This window comes from Meleagris gallopavo, chromosome 6 (genome assembly GCF_905368555.1).
Source record: "Meleagris gallopavo chromosome 6, MGAL_WU_HG_1.1, whole genome shotgun sequence".
Taxonomy (NCBI): Eukaryota; Metazoa; Chordata; class Aves; order Galliformes; family Phasianidae; genus Meleagris; species Meleagris gallopavo.
This window is the reverse complement of record NC_139409.1, coordinates 35121306-35133582: the sequence shown is the minus strand read 5'-3', so window position 1 is coordinate 35133582 and position 12277 is coordinate 35121306. Positions and strand designations below refer to the sequence as shown.

General features: G+C 32.7%; 1 protein-coding gene across 1 annotated transcript in view; it reads right to left on the bottom strand.

Annotated features, from left to right (window-relative positions):
• The window catches only part of KCNH8 (potassium voltage-gated channel subfamily H member 8), a 160245-nt gene that overhangs the window by 68266 nt on the left and 79702 nt on the right, over positions 1 to 12277 (bottom strand). Inside the window, exons 4-5 of the mRNA XM_085226327.1 lie at positions 11840 to 11967; positions 8579 to 8819 (exon numbers count right to left, since the gene is read on the bottom strand). Coding sequence (XP_085082453.1) covers positions 8579 to 8819; positions 11840 to 11967 — 369 coding nt within the window. The remainder of the gene's footprint in view (positions 1 to 8578; positions 8820 to 11839; positions 11968 to 12277) is intronic.

Below are 12277 nucleotides of genomic sequence, written 5' to 3'. Positions count from 1 at the left end.
ATTTATGTTAGAAAAATATTATTTTAAATGATATTGCAAGATACGTGGATCACGTCATGTGCTCAGAAAAGCAGAACAAAGGACATAAATAATGTCTCTGATATGAGCAAAACCATTAAAAAGTTACCTAAAACTAAAGCAAGAGTAACATCTAATAATGGCATAATTGGTTAACTCATTAGTTTACAACTTTTAAAGTATAACCTTTACATTAAAACATTTGATGTAAAGAGGGAGGGGAGGACTCTCTTTTTCCCCTAAGGGCAAAAGCCAGGTTCTTATTTTAAGTTGAATAATTCAAAATTAATTACAATCTCTTAGCAAAAAATAGACTTCACACGAATTAAAGATCAAGATAATGTTATGTTATTCTCTATAAGAACGACCTTTAATTCATACGTAAAAGAAGCTGTGTTTTTATTCCACAGACTTCTGCCTTGTTTTAGCATAGATAAACATATTTTGTTAAACAAAACCTACACTTTAGGCCAGTTCTGACCTGTGCTCTAGGCTTTGGCTTCTGCCCAAGTTTGCTGCTGTGTGGATGAGCTGATGAGCATAGCAGAAACAAAATACTTCAGTCCAAAAAGCAGCAAGTCAGTGTACAGTGACACTGTACAAAGGTGAACCTGTGTTGGCAGCACTCCACAGAGACAACTCAAAAATGCCAGTGTCATCTGGTTTCAAACATATACCCCACTATTTCCCCCTGAATATTCAAATAGATATTTCTCAGCTATTTCAGTTCCAATTTCCATTATCATATTATGCAGAATCACTTCATAGTAAGAAAAAAATAATGGCAAATCAGTGACCAATCACCCATATAAAAGCTGTTCTTGCTCAGACTCCTTAGCCAAATTTCTTACCTCCCCATCTTCTCAGTCTCCTGACTTATGCCTGCTGCTTTCTCTCTTTAACCTCCACTGCTGCTCAGGTCTTGTGCCCAACAAAAGTTCTGCTCCTCACGCCCACTGACCACATATGTCAGTTGATTCAGCTCCTTTCTTCTTTTCCAACCCTAATTCTGCTACCCTCTAGCCCAGAGACTGGTGAACTTCTTTGACTAACCCCACGCAATGGGTCCATGGACATGGACCATGCATGTCCATAAATGTATGCAGAGAACATAACCATTGATTTGTAAATCTTACAAAACTTTTTGGTTTTGATATGATCAACCTCAAACTTAAACCTTGACCCTAATTTATCTTCTGATTGGATCTCATAGTTAACTAGCCATGAGCCTACTGTTTGCATTACTGGCGAAATGTGGGCACATATTCTTTTTTTTTTTTTTAAATCCTTTTAAATTTTAAATCCTATAAAATGAAATGTGGTATCTCTAAAACTTGTGTGACATCACAATGAAATACTAAAGAAAATCAGCTCCTACAAAAACAAAAAAACAGGCTGGCTATTTTTTTTCTTCAAAAATTTTAACCTGCATAAAGGTGGTATTCCTAATTTATTTATGTTTTACTCAAATTAAACTCTCATACGGCATCCACAGGAATAAACTTCAGAAGGATGCACAAGTATCATCCTTCTGTCATTCAAATTTGCTGTCATCATGGCTGCAGATTTTTGTAATGTTTTCATTCAAAATTTCTGAAGCTAATACAGTGATTTAACTAAAAATACTTATTCCTTTCCTTATTTGAGAATTCTAATGATTTTACTCTCCTTTTTGTGATCATATTATTTTACGCACAGAATTTCCATTTACCCTCATAAAAATCCATGCTTTAGCACCCCACAGTACTCAGTTCACACTAAAAGACCATGTATTTCATAGCTGGGTATAAATCTGCTGGGAATCTGGGGTGGATCAGTAGGTCGACTGAACCATTTTGTGACTCTTGAATTAAAATTCAGTAGGAAATCACGTTCTTTGCCAAACTATTCTCTTATACATTTCTGCCATGACAAAATTCACACACATGCCCACTTGGTCATTAGTATGAAATTACTAGTTTATACTAGTGCTCAAGGAAAAGAAGAAAGACTGTGTAAAAAGCTAGAGGTTCTACTTAATGCGTAATGCAGGTTGCAATCTTAGATGATATAAAAAAAGTGAAAATTGTAAAATAATATTCAAACTGTGTTATAAGTACTTAAGATGTTTTATAGAAGAATTTTCCATTTCCAATTTCAGAAGCAAAGTTCTAAAACATGTTTTGTATAATCTCAGTTTTTAATCCCTATTATAAAATTAAATTAAAAAAAGAGATAATCCAACTTTAAAACTATTTGCAAGGCAGCTGAACCACTTTACCGATAAACAGGATTACATTACCTGAAGCAGTTGATTTTCATCTGCCAACATTCTATTTTTCTCCTTAGGTTTGATTTTTTTTTAAACAAAGCCTACTGGTATTAAACATATGATCAAGCTACAGCAGAATAGCAATTTAGGATTAGTCAGCTGATTCAATAGCTTCTCATGGCACTCTTTTTGATTACAGAAAATGCTAGGTAATTTAATTTTTTTACCTCTCTTTTACTGTGAGCTAAATAAAGTTGAAAAATTCTGCACTTTAATGCAAATAGAATACATATATAAGCAGTAACCAAGGGACTTGGTGATGCACGAATTCTTATTAGACTATAGTAATTCAATCCTGTGCTTGATAGCTAGATAACATAGGCATATTAACTCCATTGATTTTCACAGAAGACAGTTTCCTGCACCACCTTCCTCTCCCAGATGTTATGGCCAGCTCTTCCTTTATTTGTTTTGTTTTTTTTTAAATCATTTTCCTTTATGTGATTTTATATTGATTGCCTTTAGTTAGCTATACCTTTCCCAAAACCAAAGCTCTTTAATTTATTTTATTATTTAATCCAGTGTTATTTAATTATGTACGGATAATGATATCAGAATCTGACCAGATTGCTTTTAGGAAAGGTTGCCGGAAATATTTGTGCTATATTGATTGAAGAACAATTTCTCTATCTCTTTATCTAACTCTTAGCTTTCTTTCTTTCTTTCTTTCTTTCTTTCTTTCTTTCTTTCTTTCTTTCTTTCTTTCTTTCTTTCTTTCTTTCTTTCTTTCTTTCTTTCTTTCTCTCCTACATCATCTTTAAATAAATATTCCTAGTAAATCTGATGGAAACTGTTTTTTGTTGTTTTTTTTTTCAACTCATCATGTCCTCTCAAACATGTATTGCTACAATTAGTTTCACTATGTTCTTTTAGATTCTGAGAAAATAAGGGGAGAAAGATAACATTGGCTTTATGTAGGGAAAGAAAATAGTGCTTATTTTACACCAATTGCTTAGAAATTTAGGGATATATGAAATCAAATAAAGCTTAGAAGAAAAAAATATACAGGAATTAAATATTAAACAAAGATACACTTTCTAAAAGATTAAGTCTTAAAATAGCTCATTGCAGCTGTTAAACAAAAAAGCATTTTTTTCTATTAAGAAAGATAAAACGAATATATACTAAGATATAAAAACACATACTAAGTAACAATCAATATAAACTACAGAAATCATGACATAAAAATCTAGATGTTTTGGGAGAAAGATAAAGAAATCACTGGTAGGTAGTACACAGCAAAAATGCAATGTTGGGTGTCTTGGAAAGAAACATTACTCTAGAACTTCAATTCCACTGCATTAGTGGCATTCTATTAGGTGTGTGGCTGTTAATAATTTTGCAGAAAAAGTAGATATATTCAATAAATTCTTCTTATATAATTTAGAAATAAGCAAAAGTTGCTTGTATCATTTCAGATGCTAAATTACAATCCAATTTATTGTAAGAATCAGAAATATTTTAAACTAAAGGTTTAACAAGAAGTCAGTTCTGCAGGTTGATGATAAAAATGCAAACAGCAATAATAAAAAGTCATTTATAAGCCATAAATGAGGCGATTTGTGAATTCTCCTTGCTCTCATGTCATTGAAAAGAGCAGATGGTATTCAGGAAAACGTGCTTTAGTCAAGCACACTTTATTGAAATAATACCTGGGTGAAATATAATGCATTATATTTAAGATTGGATGAGTTTATCAGAATTTTTCTTCCTTAAGGGAATCTTTATGAACTGAAGTCTGAGAGACCAGGGACTGTACAGACTGGAGAAGAGAAGACTGAGAGGGGATCTTATCAGTTCTCATAAATATCTGAAGGGCAAGTGTCAATGGGAAGGGGCCAGGCTCTCTTCAGCAATTCCCAGCAATAGGACAAGGGGTAATGGGAACAAAATGGAACATAAGAAGTTCCATACAAACATGAGGAAAACCTCTTTACTAGTGGTAAAAATAACTTTAACAAGAAGCTTATCTATTAAATGAATTTATATAAAAGGCTAGAATTAGCCCTTATGCAATAGTACATATAAAATAGCAAAATATTGCTAACAAGTAAATCCCTCTTATTCCTCTCTGAGTACAACCAGAAGTAATGTTCTCTCCTGGCTGTTAGCTCTCCAGACTGCTGTGGGAACAGTTCAGTCTGGTTTATGTAGGCAATCACAAAGGATGAGATTTGCTACACTTCCACTAAAAAATCCTTTTCAGAGGTTTCGTGGCTTTAATCAGACAACTTCTGTTTAGATTAATATTGGAAGCATAGTTTAAATCTCCTAATTCTTAAAATTTGCATCACAAGGAATCACATTCATGTAGCACAACTGACCTCTGAAAGTTTCTGCTAATGTCAAATATAATTCACAGGCTCTACTTTGCAACACTCACAACTGAGTTTAGAATAAGGTGTATAACCAGTCTAGTTTTTCCTACAAGTTTATTCATTATTGGACACTAATATGCTGATCACTGAACAGCATATGAGGGATGGCATGGTCTCTGCTCAATGGCAGCACCCTGATTTATGTTCTCAGCCTTGCTCTACTACAGCCTGACAGATTGACAAAATGTTCAGAGATTTTAATGTAGCAAGATCTGTTTTCTGGCATGACGGTCCATAGCAGAACTAGTTTCCAAAAACTTTCTGTAGCTGACATACCGATTTGCTCTTCCTTGTTATTTGTTCCTACAGTAGATGATAATGGGATACTGAAGACAGAACTGTTTTACTTGGGTAGATTATCCATTAACATCAAAATCTGAAAGCATTAGTGATTTGAATGGATACGGCAGAAAGAAAAGTCATTCCTACCAGGAGTACAATACAGCTGGTGTTAATGCGCTGGCATGGTGTGTTCAAACCAATATCACAGTTACAAGCTGCTGTACCCACAACTGTAGCCATGCTGAGACGCACAGAATGACAAGCACGCCAAAAAGTAAAATTGAGGTTTTATTGGCAATGCTTTGTGTACTGAGAGCCCAGGAACTCAAATGAAGGACCCACCTACCACCTATGTCAGGTGAGAGAAAGAAACTTCAAAGTAAATATTATCATAAAGCTGGTAATCTCACTCATCAAATGAAACAAAAAGATAATTATTTTAAGCGTTTGATTAAATATACTAATGTTAAAAAGGCTTTGTCTCCACCTCTTTATGATTTTAAGATGCATGAATTCATCAAAGAGTTCTAAAACTAATCACAGGATAGCAGGATCAAATTATACATGTACAAGAGAATGTTAAAAATATATATTCCATAGGGAATATATTCCATGCATATATTCCAAAGGGAAAGAGATCTAAGCATGTGTTCAAACAATGCATCACACAATTTATCAAAACACTAGCACATACAGGAAACATCAAGTGAAGAATACTTTAAGCTGTAATTCAACTTAATAATTTTAACTTTTTTTGAAAAGCTTTAATTACATTCTATCCTCAATACCTTCCCCAAAGACACCACATAATGGGTTTTACTTGCTATTAATCTTCTGTTTATTCTTTAGAGGTCTTTAAGACAGTCAAACCTCTAGCTAGGTATATTCTTTTTTCATAAATAATTTAATTCAGATCAATACTCCTACTGATAAGTACCCTAAGTCAGATGAACACTTTAATATGCATTTTTACAATGCTTACACATATGCTGAATTGCAAATTGGATAAGCCTGAAATATATATTTTTAGCCAGTATACTTATTCAAATTCTTCTGCCTAAAGACCTCTATCTTAACATGATGTGCAGACAACATCTCTCCTTTTTATTGTCATGGCTCTGCTTCCTTTGATAACACAGGTAAAAAGTAGGACCTTCCAAATCCAAATAAGAGTTTAAGCAAGTTGCATGAGTAAAAAGAATATTATGCCATGTTCTGAGAAATCTGAATGAAATCAGAGAAGATGGACTCCTGTTGCTCAATCCATGATTACAGAGCTGTAAAATAGTATAAAATAGCCGAAGGCCCCACCTCAGGCATTTTCCCATTGATCAACTCAAATGGAAGTGTCATAATTTTACTCAACACTTCCATCAACTTTTTAGAGAGCTGCAGTGCAGCAGTGCCCTGAAACTTATGTTTAAAATTATGCATACTGTTAATCTTACCTCTTTTAATATGGTTACTCTGGTTCTTAGACATTCATTCAACATTTTAATGGACAAGGGACTACTGAGATATGACTATAAATATACTATTTTCTTTAAGGCAGAGATTTAAATGCAGTATGATATTTTACTGAATGCTCCATAATCCTTTTCCACAATTAATTTGGGAAAAATCAAGGCATTAGCATAACTGGAGGAGAAAAATTATTATGTTGTAGTGCAGTGCTTGTGCTTACAAATAATATTAGCTATTCAAATAAATATTTTCTCGCATTTTCAACTTTTTTTTTTATAATTTATTTGGATATAAGCACAGTTTGATTTCCTGGATGATGGAGCTAACAGTTTAATGAGAAGATATCAAGTAAAACTGATAGAATAACTTACTTTCATTTTTTCTACCCAATTATTTTATTGATCACAGAGATAGTATTGCCCTTGACTTACTAAAATTCTGTTTACTGCAAAGGATATAACAAAAAAAAGTTGCACTGAGCAGTATATCATCTGTGTTGCTACAAATGAACACTACAGTACATAAATTAGATAGGCCCATATTAAATTCTCATGCTCAGATTCTAACAGTCACATTCAAAACACAGACTTGTAATCTACACCTGTGTGGTTAAGGGTACAACTATTAGCAAAATGTCTTAGCCTTGAGTCTATGGTTTTCATAAACGTAAAAACACTCCCAGGTAGATCAAGTAGAATAATTTCATACTGAATTCTTTAAAATGGAACATGGAGTCATTTATGATTCACTGGACTCATAAATATGGTCTTTGCACACAGCTCAAGAACTGATCCTCTGTGATCTGTGTTGCAGAACACAGATTTCTTACTGCAATGCTGTTGTGTAATTCAATATTGATCACTTGTGTTAACTTGGGAGTCAGCCAAGATGTAATAGTGAGCACAAAGAGGAAAATGGCACAATAAGTATAACAGCAAATCAATATAAAAAGGAGAAAATACAAAGCTGACATCTGATTGTTCCATCATCAACGTATCTGTGGGGTTTTCTGTCAATATTAAGCATGGAGATTAAATAAACTCTTCAAAATTTTCATAAGAAAAGCTTCTGTTAATCTAAAGAAATTGGAGTTGTTACTTAATATTTAATATTTAACTTTCAGTCTTCAGTTTTCTTAGGGAGAATCGTAACATTGCTGTCACATTTTTTCAGGAAAAAAAAAAAGAAAAAAGTTAAATAGGAAACAATGCTAAGCATTAGGGAGATTTTATTATTTTATTCATTTTCTTTATCTATTAGACTCTTCCCCAATTCTTTTCACATTCAAGAAAGACATGTTCACCTTCGCTTTTTCTTTTTCTTTAAAACGACTTCTTCACCTGCATATTTTCAAAAGATCTGAGTGTCAGTGTGACAGCAAACAGTGATTTAGTGTAACAGGAACTTTGGGGAAAAAAAACAACAACCTCTATGTGACCCTAGCCAGTGGTTCTTTTCTAGATTCATAAAGAAATGAATAAAAGATAATACAAAATTCCTTGCCAAACTTTCTTTGCTATTAGACATCACTTTGTTTTCCTTTTAATTCATTGGAGGCATAAATATTAAACGAGGTCACTGAAAGAAAAGTTTCGAGAAAGGACCAGATACCAAGCTGCAATATCTTAAATTTTATTCCACTTGTCAATAAAGAATATTAACACTGCACATTAGCATTACTGTAATAAGAGTTTTAGTCTTACAATATTAGTGATTTTCAACTTGTAGTCTGTGTTTTTATAAGTGCTTGCAAAACTCAGTTAAAAAAAAAAAAAAAGTGTGTTATAAATAACTTCATTGTAATTCCTGGGCAAACTGTGATTTGTGTTTCAGAAAACTCTTAGGCATCCACAAGGTAAAAAAAGGATTGTGAACCTTAAGTTCAAACTACTTTTTGAGAAAGAGCAAGACTACCTGAAGCAATTTAATGTACATAAACAGTTAATCAAAAATTCAAGTAAGTTCTCAAACTTTACAACTAAAATTCATTTCTTTTTAAATCATGAAAGTATATTTCTCTATCACATTAAAACTTGGAAGTAAAAAAAATAAAACAAACAAACAAACAAACAAAAACAAACCAGAAAAACAACTCAACCCTCCAAAAGCTCCAAATATATCTTACCAATGATAAAAAGAATTTCCACTGCAATGTCACTGACAGTTGTGCTTCGAGTTGTAGACAGCTCATCATGGCCAATAAAGCAAACATTGTAAGGTACAGTCACAGCAACATAAAACGTTGCCAGTAAAATAAGCCAGTCCCAGCCAGCTTTGAAAGTGCTAAAATGCAATAGTATGAATTTGGATTTTTTTGCATCTGAAACTTTGTATTCTGGAAATGCTGGTTTATCTACAAAAACATTCTGAAAAGAGAAAAAAAAATGATATGAGACAAAGCAATAATTTGATCATGCCAACATTTCTTCCATTGTAGCTTTTTTTCTTTTTTTTTCCTAAATAGGGCAAAGAAATATGATGGTCAAATGCATACAAGAATTAAAGATGTAAAATAACTTTCAAAACCACTAACATATGTGTCACATACATCTTAGGCACATTCTTTGAGTTTTTCCTATTTCCTGGGAGAAGTATTTTCTGTGTACCAAGTACTGAAATATTTTATTCATCTAGTAAATCAGTGATTTGTAGTAAAATTGAATGGCTATAACTATGCCAGCTAAACCTAAATTTTAAGTAGGTAATGATTATTAAGTACAGATTTATGAACAAGTGAAACAAACTCAGACCTGCACTTCAAATTAAACATATCTCATTTTCAGAATGAAAGCAGCATTATTTTCAAATGTGAAAAGTGGCTGTAAAACATGGCATAGAGCACTATCATAAAAAATGAAGTAATTATGGTAGTAATATCACATTTTAGCTGTACATTTCATTAACTCTTCAAGCGAAAGTTGCTTGAATTTGCTTGCAACTCACATTTGACATGCATGATTTATACACTTGGGGCTGCCTTCAGGTTGTATGAGAAAAGTCATACTAAATATTTTAAAGCATAAGATGATCATCACAGCTGCTTCTATAAATGTGATTGATTATAAATTTTTTAACTATAGGAACCTCATATACATACAAGGCAAATTGAGAGAGTCAGGCATGTGAAAAATATTTTTTCTGTCCTGAGCTGAAATTAGGGCTGCCTAAACAAGCTGGACAATATATGAGGATTCATAACAGCTTCACAGATACATGAGTTAGCTTTCCACAGAGTTTGACACAGCAAGTTATTTTAGGAACCTCAAGGGTCCATTGAACTAATCACAAAAACTCAGCTGTCTGAAGTTCATTGAAATGAGGCTCTGGTCCTAGAGAAAAAGTGCATAAAGAAATAAAACATTACTGAAAATTTACAGTCTCCCTAAAGAAGTGTATTTTACACTATTTTTTATTGTCTTATCTCAATACTAGCATTAACAAAATCTTTTTCTTCCTTACATGGTACTCACACTTCTTTAGAAAAATGTTTCTGAAAATGAAATATCTTTTGTGAATGTTGGGGCAGGAAGAGGATTAATAAGGAATGAATTACATTGAATCAGAAGGGGACTGAATCTGGCAAATTATATTTTACTCTAGGGACTGAATCTAGCAAAATATTTCTTCTTCTGTTGGGTGAACTGTGGCTAAATGGCAACAGTTTTCTACCAGACAGGCTAAAGCTTTGTATACATAAGGACAAAATAAGAGTGAAGGTATAGAATGGAATAGATGGTACTGAAGGCAAAATATCCTTCCTACACATACTTCTAGATCTGTCAGAAAGTTTTTTCAGTTTTTTCTCATTCAGTTTCCTCTGAATGAGTACAGTTCATGAACCCTGAGGCATTTATAAATCAAAGCAAAATTAGTAGAAATAACTATCTAATTTTCTTGAAAATTACTCTCTTGATCTAAAACAAAATACTGATGTAGACTCGTTATAATAGGACTTAAGATCTGTCTGCCTTCCCTGCTAGATAATGCCTCATTTCATCCTGAGTCCTGAGGTCTTATTGTGAAAGTAGCAAAGGTCTCTGTTAAAGACTTCGGTTCTCTTCACAAATTTTATAAATACTTAGCTTTCATTTTCCGGGGTTTTAACAGAACCTCTTACCCTGATAAAAAGCAGCATATGCTTCATCAACAGTCTGGTTTTATTCACTAATAAATTTTTTTTGCTGTCATTATGCTTGTTTAATGCTGTTCCAGTTATGAAGACTCACAAGACAAGTGTCACTTATTCACGAGTTAAGATTACTTCTGATCATAATGGTACTCACAATGAATATAAAACAACAACAACTGCATGACTGCACACTTGATTGCATTTGCCTCATCTATCATAGCTTTTTCCTTTGAGCGATTCTTTTGAAGTACCGACATCCCTACCTTCTTCATTCATGAATCAGAAGGACTGAATTCTCGTTGCTGTTAGTGTCAATCCGTTCTTAATCACAGAGCTATGGTCATATTTTCCAAAGTTTGTATTTTTTTTTTTTCTTAAATTCTTCCACTTACTTAACATTTAAATTTTTAAAACATTTTTTAAGATTTTTTTTTTAACATTTAATCTTTTTTAGCATATTTCTATATTACAACAGCTTTTAACATTTAACATTTACACTGTTTTGAAGTGTATGCTGTTGTATGTTATCTTCTGTGTATTCTCATGTTTTCAGTCTAACCAAGACTTTTCTGCTATTAATTTCTAATTTTGTAATGTGTCTGCACTGTTCCTTAATTTTGGTAACCAATAAAAGGCGGCAGAAAGATCAGCTTTTTAGGGTGATCACAATACATATCCTTGGTCTGCTTTTTCCTCAAGATAAAAAGGAACTATCAAAGACTTTTAAACACATTTAACAAATATTTTTCTCTGCAGTTAGGAGATCATGATACCACCAGCAAATGGAATCAGGACACTGTTTTTCTTTGATCTACTTTGAAACTGTATGTATCTCATTATCTCAGTTCCCTTAACTTAGAATTCCTCCCCCTGTTTTGTCTTTTTACTTACATTTTAAACTTTTATGTTCAGGTGAATAAAGTAGGAACTGATTTGAAGTAGACCATTTTGATACTAGTAAAATACAAACAACAAACTAAATACTGTTCTGAGATTTTAAGAAAGACTGTTTTTGAGAAACAGTTCTGATTAACTTAATATTGAGATGTTCCTGAGGTAAAATAAATAAATGCATTATTGACACATGAAGTATACTGAAGTAAACAGAAATGAACGTAAGTATGCTTTACTCATCTTGTTAAAATAAAGTTATGATGAAGACATTCTTCAGATGCCTACTGACCTCTAATAATCTGTTTTTTAAAAAAGAAATGACAGTACAAAGTATGTTTGAAAAAAAAGAAGAATCACACCTACATTATTAATTTTTAATTTGTTCTTCTCTCTTCTTTGTAGGTGTCCAGAGATATGATAAAGGACAGCTCTACTTCGTCTTCGTGCTGAATCAAAATGTGACCCTGCTCTTCCTCTTCCTTTCCATTTGTCTGTAGAATAGAGGTGAGAGTCCATTAAACATCAGGAAACTGCACTTCAATCTTTGAGAACTGAGCTACTGACATTTTCTTTTTTTTTTCTTTTTTTTGGGGGGGGAGGGAGCAGTTGGATTTATTTTTTAAAACAAAACAAAACAAAACAAAATGCAGAATCAAAACAAAATCTAAACAAACAAGCAAAATACTGTATTGCTTTGCATTTTAAAACAAACCACAATATCAGAATGTGTTAACTTGAAAAGCTGCTTATTAGTAGTAATATGCAATTTTTAATTAGATGCTTCTAGATTTCTAATTTTCT